This window comes from Rhododendron vialii, chromosome 8a (assembly GCF_030253575.1).
Source record: "Rhododendron vialii isolate Sample 1 chromosome 8a, ASM3025357v1".
Lineage (NCBI taxonomy): Eukaryota > Viridiplantae > Streptophyta > Magnoliopsida > Ericales > Ericaceae > Rhododendron > Rhododendron vialii.
In genome coordinates this window covers 11,951,838-11,975,791 of record NC_080564.1, presented here as the reverse complement: position 1 = coordinate 11,975,791, position 23,954 = coordinate 11,951,838, and the positions used below count along the sequence as shown (strand labels likewise).

General features: G+C 41.2%; 1 protein-coding gene across 2 annotated transcripts; it reads left to right on the top strand.

The window, feature by feature from the left end:
• Window positions 1-2,163: 2,163 nt before the first annotated feature.
• Window positions 2,164-21,444, top strand: LOC131336646 (uncharacterized). Of its 2 annotated transcripts, none has more exons than XM_058372554.1 (3): window positions 2,164-2,536; window positions 4,204-4,322; window positions 4,468-4,904. In XM_058372554.1, exons 1-3 carry the CDS (start codon window positions 2,404-2,406, stop codon window positions 4,819-4,821), a joined length of 606 nt encoding a protein of 201 aa, XP_058228537.1. In that variant the 5' UTR covers window positions 2,164-2,403; the 3' UTR covers window positions 4,822-4,904. The 2 variants fall into 2 exon arrangements, with proteins under 2 accessions (XP_058228537.1, XP_058228538.1); XM_058372555.1 differs by lacking the exon at window positions 4,468-4,904 and adding an exon at window positions 21,104-21,444 and having other exon boundaries at window positions 2,169-2,536.
• Window positions 21,445-23,954: the final 2,510 nt, after the last annotated feature.

Sequence of the window (23,954 nt, the reverse complement as noted above, 5' to 3'; positions counted from 1 at the left end):
AAAAAGTATGTTTAGTGACGAAAAAGTGGTGACAAAATTTAATTTCGTCGCTAAATGAGTATATTTGGCGACAAAAAAATAAATTCGTCACTGTTTTGATAACTTCCTTGACAAAATTATTTTGTCACCAATTATAACTATTTTAGTGACGAAAAAGATATTTTTGTCACCAAAGGCTCCTATTTGGCGACGAAATAAAATTTTCGTCGCCAAAAGAGTAAAAAAGGAGACGAAATTATTTTTTGTTGCCAAAGATAACTATTCGGTGACGGAAAAAATATTTTGTCGCCAAATGAACCAATTTGGTGACAAAAAATATTTTCGTCTTCTTTTTACGTTTTCAGTGACGAAAAATTTATCCTTTGGTGACGAAATTTATGAATTTCGCTTTGTCACCAAATATATTTCGGGCATAACTCTTTGCTCAGAACTCCGATTGAGATAATTTAAATTGGATTTGAACAATAACATAAATAGCTACGACTTTCATGTTTATTAAAATTGCTAATTTTAATGTTTAATAGTTCAAAATGTCGTTCAAAATATATTTTAATGTTCAATGTATGTGTTATATATTAGATATTTCAAACATATGCTGAAAAGTTTGTGTGGTGTAGTTGGTTAAAGCTTGCATGCAAAACTTAGGAGATCCGGGTTCGAAACCCCGCAGGAGCAAGAAAGTGAGATTTTTTTCACATATAAAAATGTCTTTCGCGACGAAAAATTTCGTCACCGATGGGTCACCTTTAACGAGCCAAAGGGAATAAATTGTGACGAAATTTTTTGTCATCAAAAAAGCACAATAGGTGACGAAGAAAATTTCGTCACCAAGTCATTTTTCAGTGACGAAATTTTTCGTCACCAAAAGGCACTATAGGTGACGAAAAATAGATTTCATCACCAGGTAGGAATCCTCGACAACCTTTAGTCGATAAATTTTTTTTCGTCACCTATATTATTTGTGACGAAAAACATACAATTTGCAACGATTTTCATTCGTCACCTAATGCAATTTTTCTTGTAGTGATATATGGTGCACGAAACTTTAAAATCTTTTTTCGTAATGTAACGCAGTACATAACAGTGCAACATGAACGAGTGAAAAGGGGGTCTTACGATATGCTATCATGCAGTATGATATGTTTGTGTTGTGCCGACATTGTGAAATACAGTATTAATAAGATAATTGTGGAGAAGGGAGTAATAATGAAGGATTGTATTTACGCAGTGATTGTTTCTACTTTCTACGATAAAGAGTCCGTACGCCCTACCAAAACGCAACAGGGTAAAAGTCTAGCCATCCAATCCATGTACTTGTTCCCATGACAAAAATGACTGCAGCCAGGCCAGCTTTTGAAAGAGAAAGTAGTACTCTCTCCGTCCCTTATTTATAGTTCGGTATTTCATTTTGGGCTGTCTCTTAATAAATGTCTATTTTATAAAGTTAGTGGATAAAAGTTGGTAAATTGTCTATTTTGTCCCTAAAAGTAGATTCCATTTTAAAAAGTAAGTGAGTAAGAGTGTAATGATGATGGGTAAGTAGGAAAAGTGAAGGAAAAAGTTGATGTGAAAGGTATAATGATGATGTCTTTTTAATAAATTGAAATTATGAAGCAGAACACTTAAAAAGGGACGGAGGAATACCAAATTTTACATTGGCAACACCAGTTTTCCACAAAAGAGAAACCAAAAACTAGGAACCAAAAGAAACCCGTATTGTAGTTATAATTTAGAGTGCATATAAGCAACACAGTTTTAAACCTAAAATTCAAGTCTTTTTGGTGTTGCAGAGTGATTTTCAATTTTAGTACCTACTCTCTTCCCCTCTTTTGTACCACAAAATCAATCACATTTCCAGCACCTTTTATGAACTTGAACAAACAGGAATCCCCATATACTATCTTGTTCTGCTTCCTGAAATCAGACCACCCTTTCCTTAAGCCCTTGTTCGGTTAGGTTGTTCAATCCCAGATTAGGAACCTAATTCAAAACTCTTGTTCGGTTTTATCCCCGGGAAGAAAAACATATCCAGTCTTATCGGGACAGACTTTTACAGCTGGGTATCTGTGTAAAGCTGCTCCCTCTATCTCTCTCAACAGAAGAAGTAACGTGGTTAGACAAACTCTCTCTCTCTCTCTCTCACACACCAAACAGTCCCTCTTTCGCATCTCTCCATCTCTGTCTCTCGCCGAACTCAGCTCTCTCTCGCCCTCTCCCTCCCTCTCTCTCACACAAACACCGAATCTTACAGCGTGTAAGTCCTCTCTCTCTTTCCAGCCTTATCATCCTGTGGTGTATTCAATTTGGAACCCCAGAGATTTGAAACCCTAGGCCTGATATCTTGACCTATTCGAACAGTTACTGTTGAAGGGAAGACCCTAATCTGGGCTTTATAATCAGAGAATGCCCAAAGGGAAGATCCACCCAAATCAACCCTCACAGTCTCTCGACACAACCACAACGGAGGACCCCTGCAAAAATGGTGTGAGGTGCAGTAAATGGATCCTTCGTTCTACCAAGTTTCGAAGAGGTAGAGGTAATTCGGTCCATACCCTTCTTGATTAGGTCCATCTTAGCTTTAGATATCTGCTAAACAAAGAATACTTTTTTCCAAAGACGATTCTGGTCCACTTTTATGCCCAATCCAAGGCTAACCAAATTTATGTGTTTTGATCGGGAGATAATGCCCAAAGGCAACCTTGGGTCAACTCAACCCCTGCTTTTGATCAACCAACTAATGAGCCCATGGGGCCAAACTAGCCAGTTATGTGAAACGTTTTCGGGCTGCATTTTCTGTTTCGGTCACCGATTTAAACATGCGTACCAACTATTTGAGAAAATGTTTGTGGCAAACGTACTTGTTTATGAGAAACCTACACTTGTTTGTGAGAACATTTCCAGTCTTTCAAGACACGAACCTTTTGGTTTCATGTTTTTAGTGAATATGAAGACCAAGTTTGCAGGTTTTCAGTAAAAAGGTTTGGTTTGACATGGAAAATCTAGTATTCAGATGTTTTGTATCGAAATGCATGTTTAGGTTTTGTTTGGAAAAGTTATGGTTGTATCCTCATCCATGATGTCGTACCAAACCAGTTTGAGAAACATACTTGTATGCTCGTCCATAATGTTGCTATTGTTAGTTTACTGTCCTTCAAAAGCCAGATCTATGTGAGGTTTTTAGTCAAGCTTTATCCATGTCCATAGGCGAAAGATTGAAACCATGATGTTGTACCAAAACAGTGTGAGAAACATACCAATTTCTCAGTTATTCTTCCTGTAGCATGAAAATTCTTATATGTTCGAATTTCGATAAAATAGGAGGGACTTGAACTGATGGCAAGTGTTCATCAAGGCTGGTGAATCTATATCACTCTACCAATGGAAAGTACTATTTTTATCTGGTTAGTTTTCACCCAATCTACAAACACATTGGACCCATCCTCCTCCATACAACCTAGATATCCATCGTAGCAATCTTACCGCCTGATTGTTACATTTGGTTCTCTCTCCAACCACTGCAGAGCTGCATTGTTACATTTGGTTCTCTCTCCAACCACTGCAGAGCTGCATACATATAGAAACACATGATTAATTTGTGTCTCAATGTTTTCTTAACAAGAATTGGATAATACAATGAAGGCAACACACACACACACACACGCGCGCGCACACAGAGGAACCAAATTGGATTCATCTGTGCCAGTGATACACTGAGGGGGATAGGGGTGTTCCAGTTTATCTGGACGGTGGGAGTCGATAAATGTCATGATAGGCCATTCCTTGTCACAGAAAATTGTGGCCAGCCTTACTGATTCATTGACCATCTCTGATATCTGTCTGTTGGGGTCTATGGGTGCCTTTAAAGAATGACAAGTACATGCTTGGAAGAAACATATATCAGAACTATATTCTGTTCCTAACTCATAAGTGTATGCTTTTTGGTTTGAGTTTGACTACAAAATTGCACATCAATTTTTTTTTAAATCCATGGTAGCATGCATATTTGTTGTCCTGCAGGATGCATTTTCTTACTGTTGTGTCTGAAGTTTTTTTTGGGTTCATTTTTTCTGCTAATGGACTTCCGTATGGTGTCATTTTCTGCTGCTATGGGGCTGTTCTGTGGTGGATTATACTCCTTCTATTGCCTTGTTTAATGGCAACTTCTGATGCTATTTGATAATTGGGAATCTTTCTCATTTGTAGGTCAACACCCATCACTAAAGTTTGAGCCTACTATTCCACTTTCACAAAATAGGAAGCTTCCGGCTCCATCTCCTGCGTCCTCGGCAAACTCTGTCATAGGCGAGAATAGCATCCCACTGGTACATGCACTATTACTTCTTACCATCCCCTTCGTACATTCACTTGTTACAGTCATACACTTTCTTTTTCATGAACCTCTTATATCTATTATAACTTTTGGTCACTAATTTCATATATCCTTATAACTTCTCTCCGACATATAAGCCTACATTGGACCGCACACAAAATGACCTTGACATGTGGAGTTATGTGAACACAGAAAAATTCATTCACATAATGGTTGAGGTGGCTAGGAGGGAGAAAGCGACCAACTCAAAAAAGTCACGACAATTTAATGACTTACAATGGCATAAGATATTGAGGGAGCTAGGAGTGAGGACGGGGAGAATAGGGTACACTATTCCTAAGATCCGAGAAAAGTTTACTCGCATTAAGAAAGAGTATAAGATTTTTAAACATATGAAAGATCAGACTGGGTTCGGTTGGGATGACGCATCACAAACCGTCACAACAACGGATGACGTGTGGCAAACATACCTCCAGGTATGTGAACTTTAGGAGCTCACTATTTTGAACTTCATCCCTTAACATTAGAAACAATACAATAACAATAATGTGCCCCAATAACTTCCTTGTAGGCAAATCCAAAGACTGCTAAATTCTGTAACCAAGGCCTTGACCACTTTGAGGAATTGGACGAGCTCCTTTCTAGCTCGTTGGCAAATGGAGTATTTGCACGTCCTAATACACAACTGCCCCTACACGTGATGAGGAAGTTGTCATGTACGGAAAAGGAAAGGCCATAAAAAGGGAGGACATCGTGTCAATGGGTAAAAGAAAATCGGATGGTAGTGGCGGAAGCACCGCGAAGGCAACAAAGTTTGAAAAGCGAGATGAAGCATATGAAAAATTTGTGTTCTCTCACCAAATGAAGGGAGAGTTGCTTGACCGATTCCTAGACCTAAAATAATGGGTTGCCCCAAACGTAGGACGGAGACCGATGTAGCACAATATCCGGTAAGACTAGAGTCGAATCCACAAAGACGGTGATGTGTGCTAACTAAAAACTCGGGTTATTATAATTTAAATGGGCTCTTAGGTAGCCATCCTTTGACGATTGATTGAGATTAACTAAAACCTAGAAATTGATTGAACTTTTCAGATAATTAAAAGGAAGGTACGGTCGTAGGGTTCATAGCATTCGCAACCAGTCCGGATTAACCTGCTCCTTTTAGTATTCTAAAAAACGTTCAACTTTAGTTTGGAGAAGATACCCCGCAAGATGCAAAACCTCATGGTCGCCATTTACCTATGCGCAGTGGAGAATGAGTTTTGGACCCCCCATTCTCCCGTTCACATGGGCTCCGACAATGCCCGGGTTCGTCTGCGGGAAGTATTTTTCCAATCTAAAATCGTTTTTATATTGTTTGACAACAGGAGCAGTGCCCGGACTAGCCACGGTGTGCTAATCACCCCGTGACCCTGCCTAAATAACTACTCACTCATTATCAAATAAAAAACAAAAGAAACTCTAATTTGAAACATGATTCTATTACGCTAGGTAAGAAATAAACAAAAGATCTAAATTAAACAAGAACCAACGACCGATTTTTATAAAGAACTAAAATTAAAACGAATTACTAGAGTGCAAGTAATTGAACAAAGCTTTAAAACTTGAAGGTAAAAAGAGCTCGAAAGAAATTAAACAATATCGAAACAAAGAATTTTACTGATGGCAGCCCATTCTTCGTCTTCTGCGTCCGAATAATGATCGGCTGTCAAAAGTGCAGTAGTCCCCGCTTCGGATCGCAGCCCCCATTCTTCTTTCGTTCATGGGAAAAAGTGTCGCATCATTTTCTCCTTTTTTCCAAAGCTGCTCCGAGAGTCAGTAGGTAATTTGTTTTTATATGGGCGCTGTTATTCGCAGACCCGTATTTTCGCCCTTAACCCACTACATTTCGGTAAATAGTTGTTGAAAATCATACATAACATTTCGATAAATAGCTGTTAAAAATAAGATTATATTTCGGTAACTACATATCGAAAATATGTTCAATCTTCGGTAAACAAATTTAGTTACATATCGAAAATATGTTCAACCTTCGGTAAACAACTGCCGAACATACATTTTCGGTAAATAGCTATTGAAAAAAATATTATATTTCGGTAATTGAATGCTGAAAATGTATCTCAGTTTTGGTAACTAACTGTCGAGTATAATTGAAAATTTTTAACGGGCTATGGGAGAAAATACGAGGCTGCGAATAGCACATTGTCGGTGAAGATAAATATCGGTAACTAACTGTCGAGTACTATTTGTTGAAGGCCCAAAAACAAAGTGCCCAAAATAATATGGAAATGAAGGAATGCCATGCGTTCTTGAAAAGTATAAAGCACATTGTCGGTGAAGATAAATATCTTAACGCTTACAGTCATCTTATTGACCAGCCACGGTGGCAAACATCTTTTCTCGACCTAGATGCGAAAGAGAGGTTGGCGTGGGTCCAACGTAAAAACTAGAAATTGGAGTATGAAGTGCATGAGTATGATGAACTATGTCTGTTGGTATTTCACCTTTTCTTTAGACAATCGTATCTTATTCCTGTTGTTGGTAAGGAACAATTGTATGTTATTTCTGTTGTTATGGAACTGTTATGGAACTATTTCGGTCGTTATGAAATTAACCATCTGGTTGTGGAACAATCGTATGTTATTTCTGATGTTATGGAACTATTTCGGTCGTTATGAAATTAACCATCTGGTAGTGGAGTTGATTATGCTCTCCAATCTGTTTCAAATGCTCTTAAATTCATTTATCTGGCTTTGCGGCCTTATTATAGGCCTTGTGGTAGGTGATAACTACAAATATATTTTCAATTGGGCTGAGTTGTGAGCTAAATTTTTTGGTGATTCCATTGCATGAGATGTGATTTATAACCTACAAGTAAAGGAACGTAGGAGTTGCTAGCCCTATTGTAGTCAAATCAGGATGACTTCTATGTTGCATGCAAATAGCTGTAGGCCATGATACAATATCACCTACATATGGATCACACTAATATATCTCAAAATCCAGCAACATGACTTCTTGTTGGTCTAGCCCTCCCAACATTTTCATCTTGAAACCTTACTAGATAGTTTTCGTACGTATTAGACTCGTAAACTTCCCCATTGTTAATCCATAAACATATCCAATTTAGGTAGATTTAGACAGATCTCATAGAGCTGTGTTACAGTGATTTTCCAATACAAAATTTGGATGATTAACAAATGTAGTTTTGAGACTACTGTGTTTGAAAGGCAACTCTTTCCTTTGAGCTTCAAGGGGTGTAGTAAAAAGAAAAGCTCATCTCTTCCATATAAGTTGACCAAGATTTTCCAGTAAGTGATTGAACTATGAATACGCTTATATGGTGGAATTCTGTTGTTAGGGAACAGTCATATGTCTTCTTTTTCTTCCTGTGTTTGGTGCTCTCCGTTCTTTTATTCGTTTCTACTTTTGTTTTTTTTTTGTTCTGTAATTGCACTGTGGCACTTTTAAGTTCAGTAGATTGGTTTACAACGAAATGTTGCATATCTAGTTGCTGTAGTGGAGTTGATGGTTATTTTGTACCTAGTTTGAAATGCTATAATTGCTGAATTTAAGAGTGTTTTCTAGCAGTATTTAAAAAGTTCTCCATTTTGGTCAAAGCAATTCATGTTTTCTAAATCTAGGGCTGCATTAAACACCACTGATAGAAAAGAAGTTGTTTACACTTACCATTCGACTTGTAACAGTTAGGTATCCCAATTATCATGTCGACAAGTGGAAACCAGGAGCACGAAGATTCTAGCAGTGACAACGACGAGTTAATGGACCTAGATTTTTTGGAAAATATGTCGGAAAGTGATTGTAGGGAGGTATTCCCGAGCAGATACATTTAGTTACCAAACACGTGATGTTTGGGAACACGTGGTAAATACGACTGGACTTATCGCCGAGCAGTTCGGTGAACAGCGATATGGACCAGTGATATGAGAAGTCATGGCTATAAATAGACTGTTCGGTTATGATACAGCCGAACAGATGATGTAAAGAACCTAGCACGTGATACGAGTGATCACGGGTTGAAAGCAATGCAATCGATATCCGAATAAATGGTACGTGGGACCATAGTTTGAATATAGACAGGACAGTCATCATGCTAAACAAGTGTTCGGCAATATGGACCAGTGACATGAGAAGTCAATGGTCCAAGAAGGTTGTACGGGCTCAAGGACCAGTTACATGTGAGGTAACTGGTCCAAGCCATCTGTTCGGCTATGAGACGGCCGAACAAAGATGGAACTCCAATCGAGAGTAGGAGCAGAGAGAATACTCTGGAAGATTCCAGAATAGTCATGTCTCATATAGGGATAAAGATCCCAAGAATATAGGATCTGAGAAAGATACCCAACGAGTATGGGATGTTTGGCTCTTAAAGGAAAAGAATCCTAAAAGGACTCTTTTCCATAAACTGATAAAGGAAACGAGACTCCTTGATATCCTGGGTTTCCTATACGAGTTAGGAATCCTATGGCAATAAGGATGCTTGGACAGCAAGCATCCATAAATCTATAAATATGAGGAAAACCTAGAGGTGAGAGGTACGCAATACGTTGCATTATTATTGCTTTCCTACTGATAATTAGGGCTGAGTTTTCTAGTACGTGATACTAACAAAGGCATCGGAGGGCCTTTGCCACGAGAGGCAAAGGTGCACTCACCCCCTGTCTATTTTGCAGATTAGGGTTCAGACGTCGAGCTAGGATTCCGGTGAAGAGGCACGAATAAGCCGTTGCAATCCAGTTGATCCGAAGCATCAATTGTTTTCATCCCCCTACAATTGGCGCCGTCTGTGGGAAACGAAAGAATTCCCTTTTGAAATACGACCATGGTGGAAGTAACTCCAGCAACGCCGCATGAACCAAAAGATGTGTTAGATGAGGGAAGGGACAAATCACCACCTGGGGCTCCGAGAAAGCCCCAGGGCGGGCACAGAAGGAACACGAGTAAGGACCGCCCCCTTACCGTGCATCATAACTCCAAAAATAGAAGAGATGGAGAGACGGCTTCGAGATCCACGAGAAGGAGTAAATCCCATCAACGGGATGAATCGATCGCGCACTCCAGGAGTGTGCACCATAGTGACGACGTTCTTGATAGGAAGAGGCAAGAAGTCGAGGAGTATTCTCGTCTGATTAAAAAACGAGAGCATGAGATTAGAGAATTGGAAAGAATTAGGGAGCATCCGGAGGATTCTGGCCTGTCTCGAGGAAATTCTAGAGGCAGTAGGTATGCTATGGTACAATACAGAAAAGATCCTTTACGAGGAAGAAGGAGCAGAAGTCCTGTCATAGGGCGTCATGAAGCTTCTCCACGAAAAAGGGGAAGAAAAAGTAGAAGCCGAACACCAGAGAGAAGGACTTCTTCACGAAAAAGGAGGAGCAGAGACCGGAGTTCTACCCCCGAGGAAGAGGACACGAGAAAGCATCATCGAGACAGGTACGAGAGACCTGATGTTGATTGGGTCAAGACTTCGGCCCACAAGTCAAAGGAGCAAGAGGATGGGACAGCGACTGCACGAGAAGCAGCACGCAAGGCCCTGAGTAATATTGCAGCCTCTCCCTTTACGAAGAGGCTACAAGAAGCAAGGTTGCCGAGCAGAGTGAAGCACGGTGCATTCGTACTTTACGAGACAAATACGGGTCCCGTAGCTCATATACAGCATTACCAACAGGCCATGTTTATGCATGAGGGGGATGATTCCATCTTGTGCAAGATGTTTCCCTCCAGTCTTGGCAAGGTGGCTTTATCCTGGTTTCATAAGTTGGCCCCATGATCCATACGAGGATGGAGGCAGTTGGCAGAGGAATTCACTGCTCGGTTCTTAACGAGCAGAAAGGCCCCAAAGACTTTTGAAAGTCTTTCCACCATGAAGCAGGAGGAGAACGAGCAGATCAGGGATTATGCAAAGAAGTACTGGGAAACTTTCAACGAGATTGAAAGTTGCAGTGAAGAGTATGCAATTGCTACGTTCAAAACTGGTTTGCTTGTTCGGGGGGAGCTGCGCCGTTCATTGAATAAACATCCAGTAGCCACCTTGGCTAAATTGATGGAACGGATAGAGCAACACGACAGAATGGAGGATGACATACTTCGTGAGGATGGCAGGACGGTTGCCGAACAGCAGAAGGCACCTGCCAAAAAGGTGGATAAGCCAGAACCCAAGTCTTACAAAGACAGAAGGGAGTACGGGCAGGCTAAGAAGGAGGCATACAAGGACAAGCAAGCTCCTGACCCCAAGTCCTTCTTTTCTATCACTACGGTTTGGAAAGAGCCAATATACAGGATTCTTTATTGAATAAAGAATCAGCCATATTTTAAATGGCCCCCAAGTCTAGGTGGAGACAAAGATGCAAAACGTGCTACGAATCAGCACTGCAGTTATCACAAAGATTGGGGCCATATGACCGAGGATTGTGAGGTATACAAGCGGCACCTTGATGATTTGGTCTCTCGGGGCTATCTCAAAGAGTTTATCCAAGAGGACCCTAAAGAGAGAGGGAAGGCTATGGAGGTGGGTTACGAACAAAACCCCAAAGGTGTCATCCATATGATACATGGATTGGCCACACCTTACACGAGAAGTGAGGTTAGGCTATTTCAAAGGCAAGTTAAGCATGATCAGCATGTGATGCGGTTGGGAAACAAGAGGGGGAGAGAAACTGATGTATGCAAAGAGAGCATGGCATTCAGTGATGATGATTTGGGGGAGGTCCAAATACCCCACAATGATGCATTGGTCGTAACCCTACGAGTTGGGGAATACGACATCGAAAGAATTCTAGTGGACTCGGGCAGTTGTACAGAGGAATTGTACTATGATGCATTCAAAAAGATGGGGCTAGCCCAATCAGACTTAGAACAGTCCACAACGCCTCTTATTGGATTCGGTGCAGGAGCAGTCTGGCCCCTTGGAAAGGTGACGTTACCTGTTCGGGCCGGATCAGTAGTATTGAGAACGGACTTTTTGGTGGTCGATGTCCCATCTTCCTACAACGCGATTATAGGGAGGACGTGGTTGCACAAAATGAGAGCAGTCTCCTCGACTTATCACCAGATAGTAAAATTCCCAGGTTCAAATGGGATTGAAATCCTTAAAGGAAACCAGAAGGTGGCACAGCAATGCTTGATTTCCATCATTAAAACAGCCCCGAAGGTCCACCATGTTCACACATTGGAAGTACCAGACCAACCAACCATCGAGGATGTTGGAAGAAGCCCGGCTGAAAAAGTGGTTGAGGGCCTGGAGAAGATTCAGATCAACGAAATTGATCCTGAAAGGTATTTTTTGATTGGGGAATCATTACCAGCAAACGAAAAGGCTGAGTCGATAAGATTTCTGAAAGAATATATTGATGTTTTTGCATGGGTACCTGAGGAAATGCCTGGGGTGGATGCAGATGTGATCTGTCACCATTTAAACATTGATCCTCTGCATAAGCCGATCATTCAGAAGAAACGAAGGGCTGCCGTACAGCATGTAGATGCTGTGATCGAAGAGGTCGATCGTTTATTGGAGGCCAAGGCAATACGTGAGGTCTATTACCCAGAGTGGTTATCCAACACTGTTGTGGTAAAGAAGAAGAATGGGAAGTGGCGTGTCTGTGTGGACTTCACAGACCTGAACAAAGCATGTCCTAAGGACAGTTTTCCTTTGCCTAGGATCGACCAATTGGTTGATGCAACCTCTGGTTACGAGCGAATGAGTTTTCTCGATGCATATCGAGGATATCATCAGATTGCTATGTTTGAACCTGATCAAGAGAAGACTTCGTTCATCACACCACGAGGGTTATACTGTTACAGTGTTATGCCCTTTGGACTGAGGAATGCTGGGGCTACTTACCAAAGACTTGCAACCATTATGTTCAAGAAGCTCATCGGGAAGACTTTGGAAGTTTACATAGATGATATGGTGGTAAAGAGTCGAGAAAAGGGAGGGCATATTTCTAATCTGAAGGAAGTGTTTGAAATCCTGAGGAAATATAAATTAAAACTCAACGCCTCGAAGTGTGCGTTTGGAGTTGGTTCAGGAAAATTCCTGGGCCATTTGGTAACTTTGAGAGGGATAGAGGCAAATCCCGATCAGATTGATGCTTTGCAGAGATTACAGAGTCCCAAAACTACCAAGGAAGTCCAAAGGCTGACTGGGATGGCAGCAGCACTAAACAGATTCATCAGCAGGTCAAGTGATAAATGCAGACCCTTTTTTCAGCTACTGAAAGAGAGGGAGGGATTTGAATGGGGAGCAGAATGTGAGCAAGCTTTCCAGGACCTGAAGAAGTACCTGGCTGAGCCCCCACTGTTGTCAACTCCACGGCCAGGTGAGTCTTTAATTCTGTACTTAGCTGTTTCCGAGCACGCAGTGAGTGCAGTCATGTTGAGGGATTTGGGGATCGAGCAAATCCCCATTTATTATGTTAGCAAGACATTGTTGGATGCAGAGACGAGATATCTGCCTTTAGAAAAGCTTGTCCTGGCACTTAGGACAGCAACCAGGAAATTGCCACACTACTTCCAAAGCCATAAGGTTGTGGTTTATACTGAGTATCCATTAAAATCACTGCTTCGAAAGGCAGATTTCTCGGGAAGGATCTCGACGTGGTCCGTAGAATTAAGTCAGTATGATCTCGAGTATCAGCCACGCACAGCAATTAAAGGCCAGGTGTTGGCTGATTTTGTGGCAGAGTTTTCCCCCACTGTTGCTCCCTTGCCTCCTACGAGAAAGGAACAGGCAGCTAAGACATCATCCTTGAAGGATCAATCCGTAGCCGAACAGGATCCCAAAGAATGGAAGTTATTCGTTGATGGATCAGCGTGTAATACTGGTTCTGGAGTTGGAATTGTCCTCTTTCCTCCTCAAGGAGTTCTGATTGAACTCTCTGTTCGGCTTGGATTCAGTGCGTCGAATAATGTGGCTGAATATGAAGCACTCTTAGCTGGATTAAGAAGTGCAAAGGCCCTTAAAGCTGAACGGGTCAGGGTGTATTGTGATTCCCAGCTTGTTGTGAATCAACTGTCCGGCGAGTACGAGACTCGGAATGAAAAGATGGTAGCCTACGTGCAAGCAGCAAAAGACTTGCTTGATACCTTCGAGAGGGTATATATTGAGCAAATAAGTTCCGGACAGAATGCTCATGCAGATTCTTTAGCATGGTTGGCTGCAGCAGTACCAACAGAGTTCAAAAGAAGGGTGGCAGTAGAATACCTAAATGAGCCGAGCATTGGGAGGAGTGTAGACTTGGTCTTGGACGTGAACCAAGGACCAAGTTGGATGGACCCAATTATGGAGTTCTTACGAGACGAGATACTCCCTTCTGATAAAAAGGAGGCCCACAAGATAAGGGTCAAATCTGCTAGGTTTTGGCTGTCCCCAGAGGGTAAGTTGTATAGGAAATCCTTTACGGGTCCCTATTTGCTATGCGTACATCCTGAGATGGTACAGAAGTTCCTTCATGAAATCCACGAGGGAACGTGTGGGAGCCATGCTGGAGGCAGATCTATTGCCCACCGAGCAATTACGCAAGGCTATTGGTGGCCACACATGCAAGAAGATGCAAAGGTGTATGTAAAGATTTGTGAGAAGTGTCAAAAGTTCTCACCAATGATTCGAACGCCCGCCGAAGATCTGGTGCCATTGACAAGTCCCTGGCCTTTTGCTCAATGGGGGATGGATATCGTGGGTCCATTGCACAAAGCAACTGGGAATCGAAAGTTCCTGCTTGTTGCAACTGACTATTTTACAAAGTGGATTGAGGCAGAACCACTGGCCAAAATCACCGAGCCTATGATAGAAAGGTTCGTGTGGAAAAACATCATCACCCGCTTTGGGGTCCCTTATTCATTGATTACAGACAATGGATCCCAATTTCAGAAGAAATTCAAGGCTTTTTGTGCCCAGTATGGAATACGAAATTATTACTCCACTCCGGCCTACCCTCAGAGTAATGGGCAAGCAGAGGCATCCAATAAAACTATCCTAGATGGGATAAAGAAGAGGCTGGACAGAGCAAAGGGAAAATGGCCTGATGAGTTACCATTAGTTTTGTGGGCTCACCGAACAACGCCTAGGAGGTCTACGGGAGAGACCCCCTATTCGTTGGCATTTGGAACAGAGGCTGTCATACCTCTGGAATTGGGTCTGCCGACCAACAGGACAGCTTTGGTTGAAAGTGGAGGCAATGACAGGGCCCTTGAAATCGAGCTTGATCTTGCCGAGGAGAAGAGAGAAAAGGCCTTGGTACATCTTGCTTCTTACCAAGAGCAGCTGATGAAAAGCTACAACAAACATGTTCATCCTAGAGAATTTGGTGTTGGGGACCTTGTGCTACGAAAAGTGCTCGGCAACACCAAGGTGGCAAACGAAGGCAAGCTGGGGGCCAACTGGGAGGGCCCATATAGAGTAACTGAGATTATAGGCATAGGAGCCTATCGATTGGCAGATTTGGATGGTGATCCAATTCCAAGGCCTTGGAATGTTCATAATTTACGAAAGTTCTTTGTTTAGAAGTATTAAATCCTGTTTTGGATTTACACTACGTGATTGTGTGGGAATTACGAATATAATTCCTTTGTTCTAGTTTTGATTATTTTCTAAAGGGTACGAGTAACGCCCTCTTGCGTTTTACAGATTATGAATAAAATCACTTCTTTCAACTAACTGTTGTGGTATTTAAATACGAACTACGAGTTTGGTTCTCCTTATTCGTATTGGGGAGCAGGGTATACCTTTTGAGTATGTGAAACTTAAAAGTTTTTCTACATTTTTAAGTACGTGGCACTTAACGAATACAAGTATGAGACACTTGTGTATAGAATCCCAAGTATGTGAAACCTGGGTATACATTTGAATGCAAGTATGAACACACTTGTATGTATTTTCTTAAAATACGTGATACTTAGCAAGTATGAAAATACTTGTGTGTTTTTAACAAATACAAGTACGAAATACTTGTATGGACGTTCAAAGTACGAGATACTTATATGGTGTTATAAGTACGTGATACTTAGGAATCCAATACACTAATAGTTCTAAGTACGTGATACTTAGAAGTTGTGGTGTGAGTACGTGAAACTCAACGAATGCAAGTACATGACTCTTGTAAACGTTTATTGGTAAGTACGAGAAACTTAAACAAACATTAAGTACGTGAAACTTAAAATTCAGAACAGGCGTGAAAGATTTGCTAAAAGTACGAAATACTTATGCAAACAAATGATACATAAACGGTACGAAATACTTAGACTGAAAATTGCATACGAACAGCTGCATCAAACATGGAAGCCGAGCAAAATATAAAATTAGTGCCACGAAGGGCCGAATACCTGTATTATCCAGAGCATTACCAAACGAAAGTACTGGTACCACGCAGGGTTTAAAAGCTACGGTCACGCAGGACCAGCTCAACTGTTTCAAAGAAAGTCTTTTTTCAAAACTTACCAAAGGTTTAGTCCAGGCTTTGGACATCTGAGTTTGCCCTGACAGGTTCTTCAGTCGTGACATCTCCTACAGTCACATTCTCCTCAAAGTTGATAGGTTCAGGATTTGAATCTCGAACATGAGACTGGACAGTCTGAGCTCCAGAGGGAATATCTTCTTCTATTCCAATAAAGTCTTCAATTTGTTGTTCAACATCATCTTTCGGAGGAACTTCTTGCTCTTGGGAAGCTGAAGCACGGCTGCTCGGTAGTTCATTATCAATCCAGAGAGGAGAATCCTCAGAAACGCCAACTTTTGTTAAACAAGTTTCCCAGCAAGCAATCCAAATCTGATCTTGGATAGCAGGAATCTGTTCAACATAATTAGCAGTTGTGGTGTCGAATCCCTTCTGGTACCCTTCTTCATATGCAGCTTTCTTGGCATTATCAATTTCTGATAGAGCCTGGTTGAGACTCTCTTCGGCAACCTCAAGTTTTTCTTTGGTTTGGTTGAAATCAGACTTGGCTTTGTCTCTTTCTCTTTCCAACCTGGCGATTGTTCTGAGCATTCGGGTGTTGTCATTCATCAGCCTGACTCTTTCAGCATCAGCTTCTTGGTATTTCTTACCCAGAGTAACCATCTTTTGAATAAACTGACAAAAGATTTAAATAGTCAGAAACAGTTGTAGCAATACAAGTTTGATAGCAAATACACGTATCGACCTTACAAGGAAAAACAAAAGTACCAAATACCTTGATGCCGCTGACAAGTCCAGTAGAAACGAGCCGATCAGGTACAGATGCATTTTCTTTTTGCATATCTACTGGGAGCAGCAATCCTTGAGCTAGGGCAAGTGCGGTTTCAGATGAACCAGCATTATCCCCGACGTGAACGGGACGGTCCCCCCTAGTGAAAGGAGGAGTCCACGTCTGAGGGAGGACTTGAGTGGTTGGTGAGATGGGATGATGGGTTTCGGTATCTGCTTGAGAAGCAGTACCATCTTGATCATCTACCCTTGGGCGTTTGTCTCTGTGAAGGTCAGCAGCCTCTGTGGTGGTGTCCACTTCTCGAGGAGAAGATGATGACCGTGCGGATCCTCCCCTATTACGACGAGATCGTGGGGGAGGGGCTCCAGTTGAGGCCACCCGCCCAGTCCCACGTCCCCGAGAAGAGACGGTGACGAGGGAGCTGAGATTTATGGGCTGGCGTGTCATAGTGCTCGAGATAGGAGGAGATAGAGAATAACCTGAGGATGAGGATTGGCTGGTAACACAGATGGGCGCTGGCTGTTCGGGTAATGGTAGAGAGGAGGCCTGACTCCGTGAGGATCTTCGAACTCTTATTCGTGGTAAAGGAATTCCTTCGGAAATTGGGACTTCACCCGGTTGGCCGGCTACTGTCACTCCAATGTTAGCTCTGGTACTCCTAAGCTGGGAAGCAGTGGAGGTGGAAGCGGTACTGGTGCTGGGATGAGCGAGCCTTCTGTCTATAACCCCTCTATATGAAGGGTCGTATCCCAGAAGAACTTCTGCGTTGCGACCCCGACCAGCTGTAGAAGTGCCAGGTTCACCTGTATATTTTAGAACCTTGTTGATGTCCTCTGTTCGGATGTTGCTCGGAACGCGTTTGAGACGATAGTTAGCGTTTTCAGCTGTTAGATCACAATTGTAACAGCAAGATTAGACACATGTAAAGGCTATGAGAAAGCGGTAAACGAAAATATTACAAACTTATTGAAAGAGGAGTATTACGTGGGTATCCCCATATGTGGGGGCAGTGGAGTCCCACCACTTGACCATCCTCTCCTAATGGCTCGAAAGCTCCAGTAACGTATAAGAAGTCAATCTCATGATCCCGAGCAGAATCCGGTAGGTTGAGCACGAGACGCTTTTCTGCCCTCCTTACTTTGAAATAAAAGGTGTTATATTCAGGGTTTAGTACAATACTGTACCACCACTGAATGTCCCAGATCCCTAGCTGGGTCCCTAGAATTCTATTTAAAGCAATTACTCCATTTATCAGCCTAAAAACATTTGTTGATACTTGCATGGGGGTGAGTCGATACCAGTTTAGGATCTGACGGAGTAGTGGGTGAAGAGGAAATCGGACCCCACCTTCGACGATGGCCACGATAGGGATGCACATTCTATCCCAGGAGCCACCATCCCTATCTGCTCCTAAAGGGGCGAGTTCGAGCCCCACATTATCAGGGATATTATACTCAGACCTAAACGTCGCCATTGCGGCGGGAGTATCACAGAATTTCCTAAACTTATTGGGTCTAGGAGGGGTGTCATGTTCATCCGCCATGGATATACTCGAAGAAAAAGTAAATGAAAGAATGGGCGTGATTGAAACCCTAGAAATGACCACAATCTGAGAATGAAATCTCAGATGAAAACCTAAGCAGAAGAAATGGAGTTAGAACGAGAGTCTTACAACGATACCGTGATGATTTCTTGGAGTACAATCGAATTTGCAGACGGCAGCAATGGCAGAAAGCTTAGGACTGAAAGTTCGAATGTTTTGGATAAAAAACCAAAAAGAGCCCTTTCAGCGGTTTAAAGGTGAGAGACGGAGACGAAACGTCTCCTCTCACACCGTTACAGGAAAAAGTAACGGAAAGCCGAAACCGTTCTGACGCCGTTTCATAGAACGTCAGTTCGAAGTTAATGCTAGGCATACGAAAACGTGCCACGTGGAGTCGTTTACCCCGAAATGGTATAATGACATAGGCGCCAAAAGGCATCAATAAAGTATTGAAATTATGACTGCACGGGATCAAAAGAGTTTGGTCTAGATAGAATTCTATTTCTAAGCGTCATATATTACCCCCGAACAGTGGTAAATACATGAAGCTGGGGAGCAATTGTAGGGAGGTATTCCCGAGCAGATACATTTAGTTACCAAACACGTGATGTTTGGGAACACGTGGTAAATACGACTGGACTTATCGCCGAGCAGTTCGGTGAACAGCGATATGGACCAGTGATATGAGAAGTCATGGCTATAAATAGACTGTTCGGTTATGATACAGCCGAACAGATGATGTAAAGAACCTAGCACGTGATACGAGTGATCACGGGTTGAAAGCAATGCAATCGATATCCGAATAAATGGTACGTGGGACCATAGTTTGAATATAGACAGGACAGTCATCATGCTAAACAAGTGTTCGGCAATATGGACCAGTGACATGAGAAGTCAATGGTCCAGGAAGGTTGTACGGGCTCAAGGACCAGTTACATGTGAGGTAACTGGTCCAAGCCATCTGTTCGGCTATGAGACGGCCGAACAAAGATGGAACTCCAATCGAGAGTAGGAGCAGAGAGAATACTCTGGAAGATTCCAGAATAGTCATGTCTCATATAGGGATAAAGATCCCAAGAATATAGGATCTGAGAAAGATACCCAACGAGTATGGGATGTTCGGCTCTTAAAGGAAAAGAATCCTGAAAGGACTCTTTTCCATAAACTGATAAAGGAAACGAGACTCCTTGATATCCTGGGTTTCCTATACGAGTTAGGAATCCTATGGCAATAAGGATGCTTGGACAGCAAGCATCCATAAATCTATAAATATGAGGAAAACCTAGAGGTGAGAGGTACGCAATACGTTGCATTATTATTGCTTTCCTACTGATAATTAGGGCTGAGTTTTCTAGTACGTGATACTAACAAAGGCATCGGAGGGCCTTTGCCACAAGAGGCAAAGGTGCACTCACCCCCTGTCTATTTTGCAGATTAGGGTTCAGACGTCGAGCTAGGGTTCCGGTGAAGAGGCACGAATAAGCCGTTGCAATCCAGTTGATCCGAAGCGTCAATTGTTTTCATCCCCCTACAGTGATGAGGAGGATGAGCGAATTCCTCAACAAGTAGCCCCTTTTACTGGTCAATCATATACTCAGTTTTTTATGACAAAACACCTCAAAACCATTAAAGACGTTTTACGTGTTGACAAATAGACTTTTAAATCATTGGTTGCATTATTGGTGGATAATGGTCAGTTAAATTGGGATCATATGAGATTGTCCATAGAGGAATCGTTGGCAATATTATTGTTCATATGTGGACAAAGCGGACGGATGCGACTTACGGCTGACCGATTCCAACATTCCCTTGATACCATAAGCAGACACTTCAACCTTATGCGTCATGCTCTTTGTTATGTTGGTATGTCCATAATCCGACCACCTAATCTTAACGACATGTCTCCTCAAATTCTCAATGACGGAAGATATTACCCGTGGTTTAAGATAAATTTGTCAATTACATTTAGGTATTGTTTGGAGATATGTAACACAGCCCGATACTAATGTAAATTAATATAGGACTGCAATGGCGCAATAGAAGGAACCCACATTGAGGCTTGGGTACCGGCATCTAAGCAAATCACATTTCGTGGCAGGAAGTCCATCAAAACTCAAAATGTGATGGCAGTATGCTCATTTGACATGAAGTTCACTTTTGTTTATTCCGGTTGGGAAGGGAGTGCCCACGATGGACGCGTTTTTTTAGCTGCAGTGTCGAACCCAGCCTACAACTTCCCAAACCCGCCATTGAGTGAGTAAACATAACAATTAATTACTGCCTTGAACTTATACGTACATTGTCCCGAAAAGTAAAAACTAAACTAATGAAATTGACTTATCGTGTAGATAAATATTATGAGGTGGATTCCGGATACACAAACATGCTCGGGTATCTAGCTCCTTATCGAGAACGCAGGTACCATAGGGACCAGTGGAATGGAATTGATACAGTGTTTCGGTCGCCCCAAGAGCTGTTCAATTACAAACATTCATCGTTGAGGAATGTTATAGAACATTGTTTCGGTGTTTTAAAAGCAAGGTTTCCAATACTGATAATTATGCCTAGGTACTCATGCGCTCGTTAACCTACAATCGTTACTGCATGTTGTGTGGTGCACAATTGGATTATAGAGCGGCGTGGAAGAGATGAATTTTTCGATGGATATAACAAACATGATTAGGAGGGAAATGAGGAGGACAACAACGGGAATGGCGCCGGCGAACATGTTGGTAATGTCGGCAAGGTTGAGCCTATCAACATGTCACGTCAAAATCTTCAATTGATGTATATTAAGCGGGATGAAATTGCGCAACAAATTTGGCGGACTATTGATGTGTTTTTCTTTTCATGCACTATGTTTTTATCTTCAAATTGTACCGTATTTGTGATTCCCCATGTTTGTTTTTATGTTTTATAATTTGAACTGTGACTTTCATGTATGTGGTGGATTATGTATTGATTTTTATTAGTACCTTGTGCTTGTTATTTTTCCTGTACTCAATTACAATGTCTATGACATATAGGAATGGCAAGACACAAGAATTACTATGTTGTCTTTGTGGGGATGAACCCAGGCATATATGATAGTTGGGCTTTATGTAGCAAACAAGTCATCAAGTTTAAAGGTGTTGTGCATAAAAAATACTCATCATGGGATGAGGCCTACACCGCTTGGGTGACTCATACCAGGTAAGTTGACCAATTGGTGCCACCTTCCCTTATCCCTTTTGTTGGATGATGCGGCTGGATCGTCAACAGAGTTCACTCCAAAAGACTGAAATGGGTTTCCATTCATTGTTATCATCGCTCTAAGTTTATGCTTCTGTGTGATTGTTGCTGCTGTTATGTTTTATCTACTTTGATATTCTACTGGAAACTTGAAGCGGTAACTTGTTCGTGCTGTCCATGATGAACGCACATGGGTTTCCGTTTTCAGCACTTGTTTGGAACTAAAGTTATGTGTGTGATTGTAACGATCCGGATTTTCGACCCAAATTTTTTTTAATACAAATTTATATTGTTAAATTCTTAATTCAATAATTAATTAGATTGAATAATTAAAATATATTATTATGTGTACAATTGATATTATTTGCACTATTGTATAAGAGATGTATTTAAATTTTAGATATACAGGGAATCAGTGATTCATATTTATCTCTTATCTTTCCTATCTAAACCCTAACTAGAACTCTATTCAAACTAACTTTCCACTTCTCTCTTTCTCATCCTATACATACACGCATCCAGATACATTCTCACCTTGTACATACATGCGTCCATATACATTAGAATTGAAACCCCCCCCAAATGTGGCACTTGTCCCCTATCCTTTTATCATTATCAGTATCCCTCTCCTTCACTCTCTTTCCCCATTCCACCACTTCTACACTTATCCTCTCACCTTCTTACTACCTTATTCTCTCTCATTATACATACCCACATAAATCTGAAAATTGAACACCAGTATATTATTTCACTTCCAATTCTATTGTTGAGTCTAGAATAGAGAGAGAGAGAGAGAGAGAGAGAGAGAGAGAGAGAGAGAGAGTTGTGGCCGTAGGTGTGTGCACACCGTGAGTTTCGTGGGCACACCGTCGCTGCGGGCCCTGTCGGAGTGTTGCCGGATGCTGCCTCGAGATTTCAGAGCCACCATGGCGATCTACGGACACCGTACAACACTTATCCGAACTTAGAATCGCGTTTGAGGTAGTTTTCCGAAAACCCAAGTTAAGACTTAGATTTAAAGTTTATTAAAGATGATGACTTGCTGTTAAATTGTTAATTTATTTTTAGTCCTGTTTATATTAAAATTTAGTCCGGTTGTGCTGGAATGACTAGTGTTATACCCTGTGGAAATTTATGATCGTTTAACAAATGTTTGATCGAAATTACTATTAATGATGCATTGTTGATTTATATTTGAATGGACGTTTTCGTATTTAATAAATTATTGGGATAGATAAATGTTTATGAAATATTAACAAGAATATTTTATTAGTAAAAATTTATTTAGATTGTAAACAAGAAATATTTTAGATTATATATTAGTTAATCTTTAACTCTAATAAATATTGACTAGAAGAGCCTCGCATAATTTTATTGTTATGAAAATCTCATATTAATATTTAATATAGTTAGTAAATACTAAATTTAGCAATAAGTATTTTTCAATAAAAATTAGTTTGTAAAATCTATGAATAATATGAGAGTTAAAGATAATGTTTAAATATTAGAAATGTTTTATAAAATTTCTAAACGAGAGAAATAGACTTAATTTTAAGTGTAGTAATTAATTGTTTGACTGAATATTATTTTGTTACTCGCATGATTAATTCTATGACATGATAAATTTTATCGCATGGTTATGTATTGTTAGCATGTTAGTACTTTTAGTTGAAATGTTGAACCGTGTGATATTTTTGTTGTGGTTGTAGATTGGACAAATAAGTTCCCGGGATGGTTACGAGTAGTGAATCATGTAGACGATGTTAAGTAAATGGAAATTGGTAAAGTGTTGGAAGTGTGATTGTGCGTGGATTGTGATTTGAGCTATGGTGATTGCAAGGGTAACCTATGAGGCTCTGTGTTGAAATGGGTTACCTGTGGGGCCTAGTGTTGTGACACTAACGTATGATACGTCATGGAAAGTTTCTCTTCGAGAAAGAGAATGGGTCTCATGAGACGGTTATAGTTAGTGAGACGCAAACATATGATACGTCATGGGAAGTTTCTATTTGAGGAAGAGAATGGGTCCCATGAGACGATTATAGTTAGTGAGACGTTAATGTATGATACGTCATGAGAAGTGTAGGGAGGTATTTCCGAACAGGTGCAAAATGAGCCCGAGCACGGTCAACAAAGGGTCAACGCACTGTGGACCAGTGATATGAGAAGTCAATGGTCCAGAGAGGTTGTACGATTCTCGGTGCAATAACATGAGACGTTATTAGGACCAAATACAAGGAAAATGACATGAGATGCCACTGTTCATAGAAACTTGTTCGGCAAGAGAGAGCCGAACAGGAGGAGAGTTCCTTACAAAGGATATGGTTCAAATTGTTTCCTTAGGACCAATAACACGTGAGGTAATTGGTCCAGGCCATCTGTTCGGCCATGAGATGGCTGAACAGAGAGAGAAGTACTATTTGAGGGAACATTCTGGAAGGTTCCAGAGTAGTCATGTCCCATAAAGGGATAAAGATCCCAAGAATATAGGATCTGAGAAAGATACCCAACGAATATGGGATGTTCGGCTCTTAAAGGAAAAGAATCCTAAAAGGACTCTTTTCCATAAACTGATAAAAAAAACGAGACTCCTTGATATCCTGGGTTTCCTATACGAGTTAGGAATCCTATGGTAACATGGATGCT

Bases quoted from the DNA above. Each gene is read 5' to 3' on its own strand.
- LOC131336646 (XM_058372554.1), top strand. From the start codon at position 2,404: ATGCCCAAAGGGAAGATCCACCCAAATCAACCCTCACAGTCTCTCGAC. The intron at 2,537-4,203 runs GTAATTCGGTCC...TCTCATTTGTAG, and splicing joins CAAGTTTCGAAGAGGTAGAG to GTCAACACCCATCACTAAAG. The intron at 4,323-4,467 runs GTACATGCACTA...CCGACATATAAG, and splicing joins GCGAGAATAGCATCCCACTG to CCTACATTGGACCGCACACA.